General features: G+C 38.2%; 1 protein-coding gene across 2 annotated transcripts; it reads right to left on the minus strand.

The window, feature by feature from the left end:
- Positions 1-224: 224 nt before the first annotated feature.
- LOC309822386 (protein C3orf33) lies at positions 225-18,180 on the minus strand. 2 transcript variants are annotated; one of them, XM_082654162.1, is made up of 5 exons: positions 18,050-18,180; positions 16,160-16,211; positions 8,531-8,678; positions 3,286-3,446; positions 225-996 (listed from the first exon to the last, which is right to left on the minus strand). In XM_082654162.1, the coding sequence occupies exons 1-5, from the start codon at positions 18,100-18,102 to the stop codon at positions 595-597; spliced, it is 816 nt and encodes a 271-aa protein (XP_082510288.1). In that variant the 5' UTR covers positions 18,103-18,180; the 3' UTR covers positions 225-594. The 2 variants fall into 2 exon arrangements, with proteins under 2 accessions (XP_082510288.1, XP_082510287.1); XM_082654161.1 differs by having other exon boundaries at positions 16,160-16,219.
- Between the last annotated feature and the right edge of the window lie 393 nt (positions 18,181-18,573).

An 18,573-nucleotide genomic window follows, 5' to 3' on the forward strand; every position in this document is an offset into this window, starting at 1 on the left:
GCGGCATGTGGGATCCTCCCGGACCGGGGCACGAACCCATGTCACCTGCATCGGCAGGCAGACTCTCAACCACTGAGCCACCAGGGAAGCCCATGTCACTCTTTACTAGTAGAAAATGGTCTAAGTGACCTTCTCTTGTAGCTCTGCCTCAAATTCACAAGCAGTTATAAAGTAGTGGAGAGAAAAGAGCAGCCTCAGACATGATGCATAAAGAGTCCCTTTATTATAAGTAATCAAAAGTAAACAAATACTCTCTTTAAACAAAAGTTAAATACGGCTGCCCAAAATGACTAAAATAATACAATGGCCAATAGTTAAACTCTCTCTTCATATATTATCACTACATGTATATCGCCCTCAACCTGATAACTTTTTACAGAGCGTTTCATTTTTCCTAAAAGGATATTACATTAATCACAATTTATTTAAATTATTCTGATATTACATTTATAAGAATCATCTCTTAAATATTTAAATACATTAGAATCATTTGGGGAAATTTCCCATTCCAACTCAATGAAAAATATTCATTATATTTATCCATTATATTTTATTCTTTTGGGAGTAAGTCACCTCCAGATCTCTTGGAATATTTCATCCTTTTCTACGAAAGTGTATGCGACTCAGAAGTTCTCTGAACTTCAGTATTAAGGAGTAGTTATTCATGTTTTCTTTCCATGTTTCATAAGTCCTTCTAAATTTGTCATAATAACTTTCTTTTTTCAAGTTGAAATCTGATCCAATTTTTTTTAAATAACTGTCTTTTTTCCATATTTCTCTCCAGGAGCCTTTGAATTTTTCCAAATAACTTTCTTTTTCAGATTCTTCCTTCCATATTCCTTCTCCTTTTTTTAAGGCTATTAATTCAGCTTTAAGTAAGTTTCTGTGAATTCTCCAATAGATTTTAGAATCATAATTTAGCCCTTTAACGAGAACAGTTTTGCCAAGGCCTCTTCTCAAAATTTCTTCATTCAGACTCACACTAAAATATCTACCCTTGAATAAAAAAATAACACAAGCCAATTATTTAATAAAGTTACTAGCATACCTGTAACACTTCATTTACTTTAAAATCAGTCATTCTGCAACTTGAGTCCTCCAAATAAAAGTCAAAAATATAAATGCAAAAGGGTCCTTAAGAGCTTAAAACAGTTAATGCTAAATCCAAGAATTTCATTACTAGAAGAGACCATTGCTCAAAGACAATTCACTCTTTTATAACATATAGTTCTCCACAGGCTCACTGGTCTCCTACCCAAAAATGTGCAGAAGCAATAAAGCACAAAAAGGGTTTTTTGGTTTTATTGTTGTCGTTTGGAGGGGAAATGGAGCACACACCAGATAGGTAAAATGACAGGAGGCCATAGCAAAAGAGAAACCAAAGAAAAGTAACGAAACCAAAAAGTAGACAAATGCAAAATGAAATGAATCATCACTGAACTGTTAATTTAGGTTCAGAAGTCCAGTGTTTGAGGAAGGCACTGGCATGTAAATACATTTTTAAAAGATGTCCCATAAAATAATGAACATAAAAATAGTCCTGGCCCTTGAATCTTCACCCTTCAGGAAATTTCATTCATACCTCACTGCCTAATGAAACCAGATAAATGGGATTTTTTTTTTCTCGCTAATTTACAGTGTAAAGGAGATCCTGCTTAGCTATTTCCATAGTCCTTGTGGGATTTTAACTTAACAAGGTTAATTTTAACAAAGTATTAGTAATTTTATAGCTTCATTAGACAAGTAATTCACAGTTAAATTTTTTTAATGTGAAAACTAAAAATTTAAAGTAGGAAACATTTTCTAAGACTATATAAAGGAATAAAGTAAACTTTTGTTCCTTTAAATGCAGTAACTTTTGGTACATGATGATAAGCGGCTAAGAAATACAGTTTTAAAGGGATTATCATATTTGTCTCAATGTTTTAAATTTAATGAGCTGAACCAAAATAAAAATAATTAAAATTCAACCTCACACTACAGTAAAATTCAACAGAAGTAAATTACCGAAATTGCATAAAACATAATTTGGTCACCTTCTAGGAAAGAGTATAAGGTAAAGACAGATAAGGTAAAGTGTGGGCTCAGAAGCCAGGAAGAGCTGGGCTTGAATACCGGTTCTTCTACTTGGTTACCCGGAGTCCCCCCTGTAAAAGGGAATAAAATGATTCCATAGCGGGGTTTTGAGGATAAATAATATATACTCCTCAACTGAAAAGAGAAGTTAATATTTTCGTAAGGCCTTTGGGATCTTTTATATACTTCTGTATTATCAACTTAGTCAAGTGTAAGATGCTTCAACCAATCAGTATTGGATAATTCTTATTTTGAAAGAACTGAATGTGATCTGGACATGCAAAAATTAATGGATTTCACTAGGTGTTCTCTTAATAATTCACAAAGCTTTAATAATTAAAATAGTTATAATTCTAATCACTTTAATGTGAGGTTATTTTTCTCTTCAGATTATTCTTGTTTGTTACATAATAAGGAACTTTAAAAGTAAGAAAAATTACCCTTAATCCTGTTATAATAACATTTCAACTATTTTATTTTTCCATGTTCTTTTTTCAGTAATCGTCCACCAAAAGAAATTTGGAAGAAGGCACATCGAAGGACTCAAGACAGTGACAGGGCAACAGTAATGAAGCTCTCAGGCATCCGCAGTTACAGAATGGCTAATGGCCAGTCATAAAGGTAAGGAAACTCTGAGGCAATGTCTTCAGATGACTGACTACTGATCATGAATAGTATTTAAATAGGCTCAATTTAAATATGCCCAGTAGTATTAAATATGCTCAATGTTTTTAGAGTTCAAAGACTTATATGTTAAGGCATACCTATCTACAAGGTATTGGAGCAGAATGAGCAATATTTACCTTCAGAAAACACCCTTGCTCTCTGCAGTTTTCAGTTGACAAGTCGCACTCAACAAGTGGTTTATAATAACAAGTGTGATATAATGTCCATAAATAAATGTATAAGATACTCCTTAAACTGGCAATGTCCAGAGTCAATAATAATTCGAAGTTTTTTAACTTTTTTAAAATTTTCTATTTTTTTCTATAATAAACATATAAACACAATTTTTTCTATAATAAACAAATTTTATAGCAAAATTTATATATGAAACATCTAGTTCTCTATACATAATCACTGTGAGTCATACTTTAAAAAGACAAAAAAATTCAGTCTCATTATATATTCAAGGCTCTGATTAATGACGAGTTTATGTATTAAATAATAAGAATAAAATATTGCTAGTTATTTCTTCACACTACTTACCTTATTCACTAAAAGGTAGCAAAAGAGTGCTGAATTCTCCTTTCCAAGAAGTTGGAACCATACTACTTGGGAAGGTTTTAGCTCTTTTTGTAACCACACCTTCCCAGTTTCAGTGAGTTCTACTCCAGCCAACTTAACCAGCAAAGCACCACACGGCTCTTCTAAAAGGGTTAGGTAGAAGAGAGTTTTAGCTTTAATACCACGTTGCAAAAGCAAATTCCAAAGTCATTTGGGCTCCAAAAAACAACTGGATATATTATGTTTATTTATAAATACCCAGACTATCTAGATATAGATCCATTCATTTCTATAGTCAACCTGTCTTTTAAAACAATACAAGTATGTAACAGATGGAAATTTCAAAAACTCATTTCAGTAAGATCCAGAACAGGATGTGGGGTTTAACCAATTTACCTTTTTAAAAAAAATCTGCCAGATTTGGGCTTCCCTGGTGGCGCAGTGGTTGGGAGTCCGCCTGCCGACGCAGGGGACGCGGGTTCGTGCCCCGGTCTGGGAAGATCCCACGTGCCGCGTAGCGGCTGGGCCCGTGGGACGTGGCCGCTGGGCCTGCGCGTCCGGAGCCTGTGCTCCGCGGCGGGAGAGCCCCCAGCAGTGAGAGGCCCGCGTACCGCAAAAAAAAAAAAAAAAAAAAAAAAATCTGCCAGATTTATTTCTCTGCACACATACACGTAATGCTACAAGATATGTCGTTCAATAATATAAGCTCCTACGACCAATAGGACTGTATAAACTGCGTTTTCACTTAATGTACTGAGGATATTTTCCCATCTCAATAAATATTGATTAATATCAACATTATTTTTTTTAATATACATTTTACAAAACTGACTTCCAGACAGGATTTTATCAATTTATTACCCAAGTAACATAGTGATAAGAAAGTCTGGGCAAACTCTTGATAAAATTTTAACCAATTAAACTTTAATAACAGGATTTTATTGCAGAAAAAGTTTATAACTTTCCATAAAGGATAATGGCTGACAAAAAAAAATCTTAATGACTTTTTTTTGAAAGAAATTATACATTTAACATATGTTAAACTCTTATACAAGTAGCTGAAAGTATAAAGTTAAGTTCATTTAATTACTAGGGAAAAAGTAATACTTGAGTTCAGGAAGATATCCTAGAAGTTTGCCACAATATTATTTGATGATAGAAAAACATTTTCTTTAGGGCATGGGTTCTTGAAACCTGTCCTAGAGTTTCAGTTAGATAAGTATCAAAAGGTGTAAGTAGGATTATGTCCTTAGAAAAATCTGTGGCACAGTAAATACACAAATTAGATTAAGGCAGAACATATAATAAAGACTAGATGAATTTAAATCATTGGTACGTAATGAGTTAAGGGAAGCTTGAAGATTCTGCAGTCTCTCTTCAATCCTTTAATGCTGCCATCAACACCAGCTGTCTTCCAATAAAACATCCTCTAGTCTTTAAGGCCAAAATTTTGGGGACCAAAAACATGAATCTAAGTCAACACTATCAACCTGAAGTATTAATGTCCTAATTCTTCACTTCACAAAAGGTCATTGGGATTCCTTTAAAATTAGCAATTCCCCATTAAGCATTTAAAATATGATGCGGCCAATAAAAATTTAAAAATAAATCTTCCAAGAACTAATCTACTGAATAAGGTTAGTTATATACATCATATATTTTTGCCCAAACAGTTGAGATTTTTTTGAAAAAGGAGATGCAACTTTTAATGCTTATGATGTCTAATTTTAGCTTTATGTGAATCCCTCTATCTTACCAGCTCTTCAACAAATCTTTTATGCACATATTTTAAAAAAGCCTAATTCATACTGTATTGGATGACACAGATGATGCCAAAGGTTATAAGGGGACAGCAACATGGGCTCCAGTGGAAGAGCCCAAGAGCAGGACTTGGGTTTTGCCGAATGAACAGAGAGGCAGGAGGAGGAAGAGGAAGTGAGTATGTCAAGTAAGGGAAAGACCATGGGAACCTGGAAAAAACGGCAGACGTAAGATGAATATGGAAGCAAATCACCACTAAGGAGTTTGCTATATTTCTGTTCCATCAGATGGGTCGGAAACTTCGTAACTAAATATTCTTAAGGTTTTTATAAAGATAGTACATGATAGAAAAACAACTGATTTATACCCTCAATTTAGAAAACATTATAAGTGAATTCATGACAATGGACAATTTCACGAGAAGGAGTATCACATACGTCAAAAAGATTATTTTTTACCATCCCCGGATAGAAGAAGCTTTGAGTAATATCCTCATTAGACTGCAGGTTTTGTGACTACTGTAGGATCACATCCATTGTTTGCCACTATATACTGAGACTGTGACAAAACAGCAGGCATTCAGTAAACATTTATTGAAGAAATGAAGTGTCCTAAGAGTTCCGCTTCATAAAAATTTTCAGCTCTGTGTGTGTTTGCCTCCTCATCATACACACCAAAGATAAGAGCATGGAAGGAAGGGATATTACAGAATAGTCATGAGGAAGGAGTCTTGGAAATATTATAATTCTCTTCTTTGATGGTGGTGGAAACCATAAGCCAAAACTAGAAATAGAACACAAGCTCTCCATGCCAATACACATTCTACTACACCACACAGACTCTACTCTGATGTAGTTTTCTGAGCTAAATCTTTTTGGTTAGAATGGCCTTAACTTGGGGAGCCTGAATCCTAGCCTTCCTTACAATAAAATCAAAAGTCCATCCCTGGGACCTCCCTGGTGGCGCCGTGGTTAAGAATCCTCCTGCCAATGCAGGGGACACGGGTTCGATCCCTGGCCCAGGAAGATCCCACATGCTGCAGAGCAACTAAGCCCATGCACCACAACTACTGAGCCTGCGCACCACAACTACTGAAGCCCGCACTCCCCAGAGCCCACGTGCTGCAACTATTGAGCCCATGTACCACAGCTACTGAAGCCCACATGCTCTAGGGCCAACGTGCCACAACTTCTGAGCCCATGTGCTGCAACTACTGAAGCCTGCGCACCTCGAGCCTGTGCTCCGCAACAAGAGAAGCCACCGCAATGAGAAGCCCGCGTACCGCAATGAAGCCCGCGTAGCCCCTGTGTGCAGCAACAAAGACCAACGCAGCCAAAAGAATAAATTAATTAAAAAAAATAAAAGTCCATCTCTATCTTACAGGCCAGGTAGTAAAAATAGTGAAAGGAACATAAGGAGCTTTCAATTAACAGCTATTTTTAAATGAAAAAGATTATGCTGTAACATCTTATTATATCAGTCAAAATAGTGCTTGGAAAGCAACCTTCTAGGTCTACAACCATTTTATAAGTAAACAGGTTTAACAAATGAAAATGCAAAATGATCTCTTTAACATCAACAATTTATGTCAGTTACAAAAAGTATTAACACTACCGTTACATTTGTACTGGTTATCATCTGTTGGGACGAATAAGACATGTCTGTTTCTTTAACTTTTGCATCTGTATACATAAAGTTGTGGACTGGGTAGCAGAAAATCTGTTTTCTACCTTTGATTTCATCAACTGTTAGGTAGATGGCTTCATACATGGCCTTTAACTTCTATAGAAAATATTTAAATAAGTGGGGGAGAAAAGTAAGTTTCCTTTCAGCTCTAAAATTTTGATTGTTTGTACCAACTTGATAAACATTTTTATTTGATGTGAAACCCATTAATAACAATATGTGTATATGGCAATTAGAGTGCTGTGGCATTGCTCGACTTCTGGGGCAGATTCCCACTGAATACCATCCCTGAAGTTGTGCGATGTACAGCCTGGACAATCACAAGTGATGACCTTGCTGTCTAAGCACTAAAGAATCATCACTATTTCAGACAGGAGAGATTTAAATTATTGTACCATTATTACAACAACTGAGAAGGTAGAGGACTTATGAAGTATAAACCATGCTTAGAGCTGAAATGGCCATTAAATGGCCATTAAATGGCCAAATAAACATCTCAGGTATCTTTCTTTAGGGAAAAATACTGTTTGATTTGTTAAAGAAGTCAATCATTTCAGGTATGTCTGGGGAAAAAAAATTAATCTTATTCCTTTGCAGCCCTATCTAATTGAACAGAGTGATATTCATTCATCTGAGGCTAAAGAAATAAGAATCCCTTTCTTCAAAACAGTAAAATAATATTAAGAAGATCTTTAAATATAACTCAGTTAATTCATTTGACAAATTTTGCCAAGTCTCTGCTGGCTAACAATTATTTTTCTAGGGACTGTGAATAATGAGATAGATAAGAAAAGTTCCCTGCCCACCAGGGGCTCACAGTTTAATAGAAGAATATAAACCTAGATATATAATTACAGGAAAATGTGTTTCAGTACTTTAATTGCAGTGTGTATAAATTGCTTGGGGGACAGGAAAGAAAGAGGCTAATTCTGCTTGGGAGTTAAGGAGAGCTTCACAGAAGAGCTGACATTTGAGCTAGATCCTAAAGAATCCACAGGAGCCAAGTCACTCTGGGCAAAGAACTATGCCCAGGGCATGAGAACACATGGAAGCAGCAGGCATGTCTGTGTGGCTGGGGGCTTTGCCATGAAGCAGGGAGAAATGGGAATTGCAGCAGCAAAGCTATGGACTCTGCCCAGCTCTCCAGCCTCCTTTGGTGTCTCTTGTCCCCTTCTTCCCTATGCCCTGGCCAGACGAGCCTTCACGTGCTTACCAAAAGAGCCAACTCATCCCCACACATATTCTTCCTAGCCAGCCCCCTCCCATTCTTCGGGTATCTGATTAAATAGCAACTCCTCAGTGAGGCCTTCTCTGACTACTATATATGTAGGTTCGCCCTTCATACAACCTCCTATAATTCTCATCCTATACCCTGACCCTCTTCTTCAGCGCTCTCAGGACAATTTTTCATTTGTCTGTTGCCCATCTTCCACCTGTACTATAAGCTCCAAGGGGTAGAGTGGTCTTGTTTATTTCACTCCCCACGTACGGCTAGCATAGGACCTAGAACATAACATGTGCTCAATATTTGTGGAATAAATGCTTGAATGCCTGAATGAACCACTGAGTGGTTGAATGAGAAAAGGAGGGAAGGAAGAAAAGAAATCTAGAGCCAAATTAAATAGTTCTTGTATGTAAGTCAAGAATTTGGACTTTCCCTCATAGACAATGGAAAGTTACTAAAAATTAAAATGACTTTTTTTTGCTATTTTTAAAATAACTTCTAATAAAGGAACATTAAAATAGTTATTTAGTGTTATTATTTTTGCACCTTACTTACTTCTCCATGAAGATATAATAGGTAAAGTAATGGGAATATGTTCAATCTCTAAACCATTCTCGGTTATTCGGCGTAGTCGTCCTCGTAGTTTAACATTCCTTCTTATAAATTCTACTGGAATATCTGAAGGACTTGTGAATTTTGATGTCTGTTGATTTACAGGAGAAAAATATAACATTTTACTACCATTTTCATATTAAAATTAAGCATGTCAAATTCTCTAAACATTTTAAAGAAGATATAACCACTGGTAATTTTTAATTTGGTTCTTAATTTTATATTAAAATTTTAATAAGATTTAACACAAAGTGTTTATGGGAACATTATTTAGAAATATTTAGTCATTATTTTACTATTTCAAGCTACTCTATAGAGAACATTAAACAGACTCCTAATTTCTAAAAGCCTACATCCTCGAAATATGACACAATCCATCAAAAAGCAGTGAGTCTAAACATGGTACCACACAAATCTGGCTAAAGAGTCACTATCCTACACTATAGATGTACCATCTATTCATGCAGGTACTGCTGGGAGAACCTAACCAAAACTGAGGCAAGTTAAATTTGACTACTAATCAACAAGGTTTTTTCCCTTGTTTTTTATCTCATAGGAGAAAAAGGCCCCTCCCAAAAGGCCAACATTAGGAATTTATTTAAATACCTAACACCTTGGAGTTAGTCAACATTTTATACCTGTGTCTTCCATATTAACAGTACTATAGAGATAACCTTAACTCATAATCATGGCTGGGTGAGAACCTCATACAGGCAGAAGGATAGTAAGATAGATACTATCTTACTTCCTAAGATAGTGAAGTTGGTCTAAACATTAAAAAAAAATTTTTTCAAACAAGAAAAATATTGTAGCAGACAAATCCAGAATGTGGAACGTTAAAAATGGGATAAATGACTTGGTTACTCTAACAAATCAATGGCGTAAAGGGGAAAAAATGGGGGTGGGGTTCTAGACTGTTATAAAATAAATGAGTCATAAGAGATACAACAAACAAACGCAATATATGGACCATTTGAATCCTGATTCGAACAGATCATCTATTGAAAAAAGACACCACTGAGACAATCAAGGAACTCTTAATATGGTCTGGGTATTAGATGATGCTAAGGGGTTATTAATTATCTTAGATGTGATAACGTTCTAGGACAGACGGACACTGTGAGTCTCCTGATGTGGCACAACAGGAAGCAGTATACACCGTCACCTTCTTGTTCACACTAAATCTACCAAGGAAACACAAATCTAGACTGTGGGACATTCTCTAAGACAAGTGGCTTGGGCTCTTCAAAAATGGCAGTGTCATGACAGACAAAAATTAAACATAAAGTGGGATAAAAGTCTAGATTAAAGGAGACTAAAGAGACATGACAACTAAATACAGTGTGTGATCCTGGGCTGAACCTTAGACTGGGGAAAAAACAGCTACAAAGGATATTTTCAGAAGATAAATATGAATATGAACTGGATTTTAGATATTACTGCAAAAATATTAAATTTATTAGCTGTGATATTAATGTGACTATGTAGGAAAATATCCCTGCTCTTAGGAAGTACACTATGAAGTCCTTATGGGACAAGTTCCATCATGTCTGCAACTTGCTTTCAAATGGTTTCACTGAGGGAGAGAGAGAAAGCACAACCATGGCAAAAATGTTAACAACTGGTGAATCTAGATAAAAAGGAGGTGACTGCTTTTTCTGGGGAAAACACTGTGAGGAAAAAGATTCTGAAGGTATGTATTGTCAGCATTCATTCAAAAATGTGGAATATGCAGAACATAAACAAAAGGGAAGAGAAATCCTAAATCAAACACACATGAAAAGTTTGAGTGAGTCACCTGACAGAAGTTGTCTATGAAAAGTTTATGGGAAAGACACAGAAATGTGGGCTAAACAGCCACATAGATGGCTCCCAATATGGTTCTGTGACATCCCTAGGGTAGCACTGATGAGTTAATGTCAATGGGAGGGGAACTCTAGGAGTAAGCCACAGGGCTCTGACCTGGATCCTCTCCTGTTTAATACGATCACCAGTGACTTGAATGAGAGCGTAAGGATCGAACATCAGCAGGTCTGATGCTTGGAAGGGTATGAATACTAAGTCGGAGTTAGTATTTTAAAAGATCCTGACAGGGCTTCCCTGGTGGCGCAGTGGTTGAGAGTCCGCCTGCCGATGCAGGGGACATGGGTTTGTGCCCTGGTCCGGGAAGATCCCACATGCCGCGGAGCGGCTGGGCCCGTGAGCCATGGCCGCTGAGCCTGCGCATCTGGAGCCTGTGCTCTGCAACAGGAGAGGCCACAACAGTGAGAGGCCCGCGTACCGCAAAAAAAAAAAAAAAAAAAAAAAGATCCTGACAATTAGAATGAATGGCTACAACATAAAAGTCTGCCCCTGTATCCTCCCAAACTAAAGGATAGAAGAGAATAAAGCAGCATATATGGAAAAGATTTACAGGTTTTAGTTAATTGTGAACTCAAGATGAGTGAAAATGTGACAAGGCTGCCAAAAACAAAAAGTGCAAACTCCCTCTCCTCTTTGCCCAGCCCCCCTACAACTCCCCTCTGCAAAGTTCCACCCAAAGCAACATTATTAGAAGCAGGATCCAGAACAAGAGAGGTGAGGGAGCGAATACTCTAAATCAGGCTCTAAGTGGAATCTATCTGGCTGTTCTGGGTGTCATATTTCATAAAAGACTTCATCGAACTGGAACAAAGCCAGAAGAGGAGAAAAAAGATGGTAAAGAGCCTGGAAACTACATCACCTGAGAAAACCAAGAGTATTTTGCCCAAGGAAGCAAGACTTAGAAGGAGTAGAGAGGGACATTAAAGATGTCTTCAACTACTACAGGTCCATCCTTTAAATTCTGAGGTGTTTTCGTTAAAGGATACACATAAAAGGGCAAAAGTGTGCCCTGATGTTTGGAGTTTTGGAAGTTATTAAGGAGCTGGGGGAGGAAATGGAAAAACGTAGAACCCAATGTTCTACTTTCACGAAGCTCACAGTCTATGTGAAGAACTTCTAAAGGCAGATCCCACTGCATCTACCTCATGATGGGAGGAATCCAATAATCCCTCAACAGCCAAAAGTTCAGTGCAGCATTTCTGTGACACAGAACGCATCATCTGGAAGAGGAAAAGACAATATGCATAAAACCAGAATACAACTATAGAGCAACACATGAATAGGTTTAATATAAAGTGTAAGTGCTAAAGGGTCAAAATGGAAAGGATAGGAACACCTGAGGAAGACATCTTTCAACAAAAAAATCCTGAGTTTGTGATAAACACAGCCTGCTCTCCGGAGCAGGCAGAAAGATGATCCCACTAACAAGGGTGCTAGGCCCAAGCTTCAGAGGGTGAAGGGCAGTCCTAAAGGCAAACAGACAAAAGCTGGAAGCATCGCAGTGAAGAGAAAATAATAAGGGTTTTAAATTCAGGAAGATGTCATATGAAATCCAGTTCTGCCATGTACTAGCCGGATGATCTTGTCAGAGTTATTTCTCTGACCATCCATCTCCTCATCTATAAAAGTTAGGCATAAGAATACCTCTATCACAGAATTATTTTACCTATTAAATGAAATTATATATATAAAGGGCTCAGCACAGTACCAAACTTAATAATCTTTTTTATGTTTTAAATACGAAATTTGGAATTGTCAATCTGTAACTGAAAGAATATGAGAAACTGATAAACTCTCAAAGGGAAGAAGGAGAGAAAACCAGCAATCCAAAAAGAAAGCTGGAGAGGAATTATCAAGGCTCCTTGTGGCAAGACATCAATGCAACATCCATTCCCAAACCCATTCTCCCTTGCCAACATGCTCTGTATGGGGTGGAAAAGCCAAACGGCCACTTGCCCAGCCTACTTTCCCCAGCTAGAGGTGGCCATGTGACAAAAGGATGTGAGCAAAGGTCTACAGAGGGCTTCCAGGAACGTTTTTGCTTTTTGCACAAAAGGAAAAGATACGGCTTGCACCTTCCTTCCTTTTTCCTCTCCTCCTGCCTTGAGCAGCCTGCTATAGCAGCCATCTGTGCCATGAGGAAAGGCAAGGAAAATCAGACAGACCTAAATTCTATGTTACTGAGTCGGGGAAGCAATGCTAGCAGCCTCTAACCTCCAAACTTCTTGTGACATGAGAAAAATCAACTTTTTAATTGGTTAAGCCACTGTTGATTGGGGTTTCTCTTATTTCTAGCTAAACATCTCCAACTGTTCTATAACAGAGTTTTTTATCCCCTAATGTTCCAATGTTCTTTTTCTCTTCCTTAGTCTGCTCTTCTCATCACTATTATCAAAAACCATAAAATCTAAGAAAAAGACACCAAACTTAAGTCTAAAATAAATAACGTCATAACTATATATATATAGATATATATATAAAATTGAATAACTTGCATAAGTCAATGACGTACCTAACATAAGCAGGATTAGGACATGAAAGTCAATGAGAAAAAAAAAAAGAATTAAAGTCAGTGAGAATAAAAGTGAACATAATAAACAGTAACACACTCTGCTTTTTTTTTTTTTTGCGGTACGCGGGCCTCACTGTTGTGGCCTCTCCCGTTGCGAAGCACAGGCTCCAGACGCGCAGGCTCAGGGTCCACGGCTCACGGGCCTAGCCACTCCGCGGCATGTGGGATCTTCCCGGACCGGGGCACGAACCCATGTCCCCTGCATCGGCAGGCGGACTCTCAACCACTGCGCCACCAGGGAAGTCCGTCACACGCTGCTTTTAATATTACCAAAGTGAAGTACTGAACTATATACTAAAAATAACGAAAAACTTACAATGATCTCTAATTGATTCATGTGTTTTTTTAAGGGCTAATAAGAGAAATGATCCCTCAGCACTATTTTCCCCTTAACTCTTAATCAGATAATTTAATATTTTGGCAATTTTGGAAACTTCAAAATACAGATATGTCATGGAATGTAGAAATATAAGAAAATGAAAAAAGTAGAACGAAAAGAACTAAAGTTTCAAAAGCTCCATTCTAGAAGAATATACATAGGCTAAAAATGAATGACTTACAAAATCATGGAGGTGTTATAAGAAAGAGCCTATTAAATATAAGATTAAAAATGAGTTCAAGACCCCCCCCACCCCAAAAAAGACAGCCACTTCAATAAATGGTGCTGGGAAAACCGGACAGCTACATGTCAAAGAGTGAAACTGGACTACACTCCATGCACAAAAATAAATTCAAAATGGATTAAAGACTTAAACGTAAGGCCTGAAACCATAAACCTTCTAGAATAAAACACAGGCAGTATGCTCTTTGCCATCAGTCTTATTAGTACTTTTTTGGATATGCCTCCTCAGGCAAAGGAAACAAAAGTGAAAATAAACAAATCGGACATCAAACTAAAAAGCTTTTGCACAGTGAAGGAAACTGTCAACAAAACAAATAGGCAGCCTACTGAATTCGAGAAGATATTTACAAGTGATATATCCAATAAGAGCTTAATTTCCAAAATATACACAGAAGTTATACAATTCAGCAACAAAAAACCAAACAACCCAATTAAAATATGGGCAGAAGACCTAAAGATATATTTTTCCAAAGAAGGTATACAGATGGTCAACAGGCACACGAAAAGATGCTCGACATCACTAATCATCAGGGAAATGCAAATCAAAACCACAATGAGATATCACCTCACACTTGTCCGAATGGCTATTATCATAAAGACAACAAATAACAAGTGTTGGTGAGGATGTGGAGAAAAGGGAACCCTCGTGAACTGTTGGTGGGAATATAAATTGGTTTTGCCACTATGCAGAACAGTATGGAGGTTCCTCAAAAAATTAAAAATACAACTACCATATAATTGAGCAATTCCACTCCTGGGTATTTGTCCAAAGAAAACGAAAACACTAATTTGAAAAGATATATGTACTCACATGTTCACTGCAGCATCATTTACAGTGGCCAAGATATGGAAGCAACCTAAATGCCTATCGATAGATGAATGGATAAAGAAGATGTGGTATGTATATATACAATGGAGTATTACTCAGCCATAAAAAGAATGGAATCTTGCCACTTGCAACAACATGGATGGACCTAGAGAGTATTATGCTAAATGAATAAGTCAGACAGAGAAAGACAAATACTGTATGATTTCACTTATACGTGGACCCTGAAACATAAATGAACAAATGCAACAAAACAGAAACACAGTCATACATACAGAGAACAAACAGGTGGTTGCCAGAGGGGAGGGGAGTGAGGGAAGGAAAGAAATAGGTAAGGGAGATAGGACTAGGAGATAAACTTCTAGTTAGAAAATAAATGAGTCACAGGTATGACGTGTACAGCATGGGGAATTTAGTCAGTAATTATGCAATATCTTTGTATGGTGACATGGTAACTAGACTCGTGGTGATCATTTTGAAATGTATTGAAATATCAAATCACTACGTTGTGTAACAGGAAGTAACCCAGTGTTGTAGGTCAATTTTACTTCAAAAACAAACTCATAGAAAAAGATCAGATTTATGGTTAGGAGAGGTGGGGGTAGGGGAAGGGGGAACTTGGAAGGTACAAACTTCTAGTTATAAGATAAACAAGTACTAGGGATGTAATGTTCAACATGATTAATATGAACATTAAAATGAACACTGCTGTAAGTTATCTATGAAAGTGGTTGAGAGAGGAAATTCTAAGACTTCTCATCACAAGGAAAAAAATTTTTTTCTATTTATTTAATTTCATATCTATATGAGATGATGGATGTTCACTAAATTTACTGTGGTGATCATTTCATGAGGTATGTAAGTCAAATCATTATGCTGTACATCTTAAACTTATACTTTCACTGTATGTCAATTACCTCTCAGTTTAAAAAGATGAGTGCAAGGCACTAAAACAAAAAGAAGGGAAAAGAGAGACAAAAGTTTTGAAATTGGTGTCTGGGTGAAAAGGCAACAGTTGGAAAAGATATAGTATGATAAAGTAATGGGGTGTAGTCAATGATAATACAAAACAATATAGAGATAAGTGTAGGAAATAAATATATATAGAAGCAATATATCCATCGCAGTTGGATGACACATGACACTGACACCGAACATGACACTGAAATTACATCCTATGATAAAAATAAAGTGTATTAAAAAAATACTTGTAAATCTTGAATTATCAAATGGATCTCCACAATGTCTATTATTAATACATTATTGAAAGGGCAAAAAAATACACTAAATGAAAGCATAAATTATTTAGTTCTAAGGGACATAATTCAACGGCGATTTAAATTTAATACCACCATAGGAAACACTTTTGACTGTTTTCAACATCTGAAATGCAAATTTAGTGGTTACACCATTCTAGCAAATTAAATCCTTTTCAGATTCCTTTTTAAGCAGGAAGAAAAATGATTATGGAAATACAGGCTGTGCAATTACTTTCCATAAAATCCTGTGGATGTGTTACTTTCAAACCAACATCTTAAAATATGTTCATTGTTCTAAAATACTATTTAAAAGCTTCTAATATGAATAACAAAATGATACACTGCTTGAGATATCATCTTTCTCGTTTGAAGTGAGAAAAATTAACTGTCTGGTGCTTATCATAATGTCTCCTTCATTTTTTTAACTTACCAGTCGAACACTTCTTAGAAGTAACATTACTCCAGCTATGGCCATTACGGTGCTGATGTTCTTCAAAAAGAGATTTAATGATTAATCCTAATTATTATTCACAATAGTGAAAGTACTAATTAGAAGGCAGAAAAAAAAATCCTCTCTGTACCTAACTGCCCAAATAAGGCATATCCTTCAACTAAAGGTCCACTTCTTCCAAAAAAACTAACTACCCACCCGCCCATTAATCTTCCCCTTTTTCTCCAACCAAACTGGCACACACAGTAGTAATATACATAATATGGTACTGCTCTCTATTGATTGTATTGCTTTAACCATGAGTTCCCTGAATGCATGAATTAGTCTAATACTTACTTCTTCTGCAAGACCCACAGGAACTCTATAACCCTGAGTCTGCAGGCAGAATTTAAGTATCTGGTAGAAAACTTTATCACCAAAACCTTAAAATATAGCACTTGGGAAATACATGTTGCAAACAGTTGGGAAAAACTTAGCGATACCTTTGAAGTGCTTCGTTTAAACTGAAACAGACCTAAGGGAGTTTAATTAATTTAATAAGGATACTGTAATTCCCTCAACAGTGGTAATCTAACATGCTTTCCTTCAATAAATACAACTAAGCATATAAGAGATGAAGTTGAAAATATACACAAGGGTACATTCCATGATTGGATTATTTGGAATGAACTATCCATGTGCTTGCTAACTTAACACTGTTTCCTCCCCAATACTGATGAGGTTATTTTTTAATTTGTAATAACCAATGCATCTCTTCCTGCTTACCTGGAAGAACCAAGGCCTTGTCAATTAACATATATGTGTGTGCATATTCACATATATATATATATTGCATTAATGCTACCAATATTTATCTAGCACTTACTAAGTGGTATTTACTACTCTAAGGACTGGGCTGCACTGGTGAGTGAAAACAGATACGGTCCTGGCTCTTGTGCTGCTTGGCTGCAAAGTATTTGCAAAGCTGATGATCCTACTCAATTTCCCAGCAGAATTCAACAAAGTTAATCACTCCATCTGAACACATACTCTTCACTTGGCTTCCAGGACACCTGGTTTTCCCGATTTTCCTCCTCCTCCCTGTCTGTTCCTTCCTAGTCTTTGCTGACCTCCTTTTCAGGCCCCAAATTCTAAATGTTAGAGAGGCCCCCAGGTCTCAGTTCTAGGGCTTCTTCAGGAGCTCTTCTGACTGGCTCCAAGACGTCATCCAAGCTTTAAATACTACTCAAGGTTTATGCAGCCCATTCCCAAAGTTATATGCCCAGTTCTGATTTCCCTTCAATACATGACTCCTGTCTCCAGTTGCCTAGAACATCTACAGCTACGTTTAGAAGTCTAATGACCATCTTCAAGTTCACTCATCTCCATCTAGAGGTCTCATAGGCATCCTCAAGTTCACACGTGCAAAAAGCTCCCTAGATTTCCCTAACAATTCATTTATCCCAACTCCTCTATATCAGCAATTTCCAACACCATTCACGAAGCAGGCAGCCCCCTTTATTCCTCTCTTTGTTAGAAAGAAAGGAATCACCACAATCCTCTCTTGTCTAGTCGCCGAAAGTGCAGCCTCCCTCCCCCCCGCCCCCGCCCTTTGTTGGAACTCCAATGGCCTCTCACTGCATTAAAGAAATGAACTCCTCCATTCTCCCCAGGCCTATGGAGTTACATGCCCTGCTTTGGTGTCTGCCCGGCCCTTCCCAACCGCCCCCGCGGCCCCGCACACGCTGCCCTGACCGGGCGGCCCCCGAGCTGCTCCCCCGCGGCCTTCCATGCCTCCCCGGCCCGGCGGGTCCGCTGCCCGGGCCTCCCCAGGACGCGTCTCCCTCAGGCCCGCGCCCACCACCTGCCCGGCCGGCGGGTCTGCGGTACCCGGACGAGACGCAGGTGGTCGTCTGCCCATTGCGAGATCCACGCCACCACATTGGGCGCCGCTCGGTCCCGGTCCGGCGGCGGGGTGCCGGTGGCCGCGGGCCTCCCCGCCATGTTCCCAGCCTCCCGCGAGCCCGCGCCGCCTCTTTGACCGGGCGACAGGGGGCGCCGCTCTCCGCGAGAGGGCGAACGTGTTCGCGTTCCTCCGGCTGGAGGGGAAGCCGTCCAAGCGGACCGCCGGGTCCCCTTCTCCGCAGCCTAGGAGTGGCCGGGGGCAGGCCTCCCAACCCATAATGAGATATCTTCACAGTGACCCCAGCATTTATGCAGGGTTTTCCCACAGCGCAGGAGCTCTCTGTGATACGGGGACAGGAGCTACAGAATTCCTGGCCATGCTGATGGGAGATGATCACTTTCAACTCGCTTAACTCACATCTGTGGGTAGCATGTGCCACACAAGAAAGAAAACTGAAGTAGATCATTCCTTACACCTGTTCCCAAATATAACAAGATGCGTATTTCTT

The sequence above is a fragment of the Grampus griseus genome, assembly GCF_964374135.1.
Source record: "Grampus griseus genome assembly, chromosome: 5".
Classification (NCBI taxonomy): domain Eukaryota; kingdom Metazoa; phylum Chordata; class Mammalia; order Artiodactyla; family Delphinidae; genus Grampus; species Grampus griseus.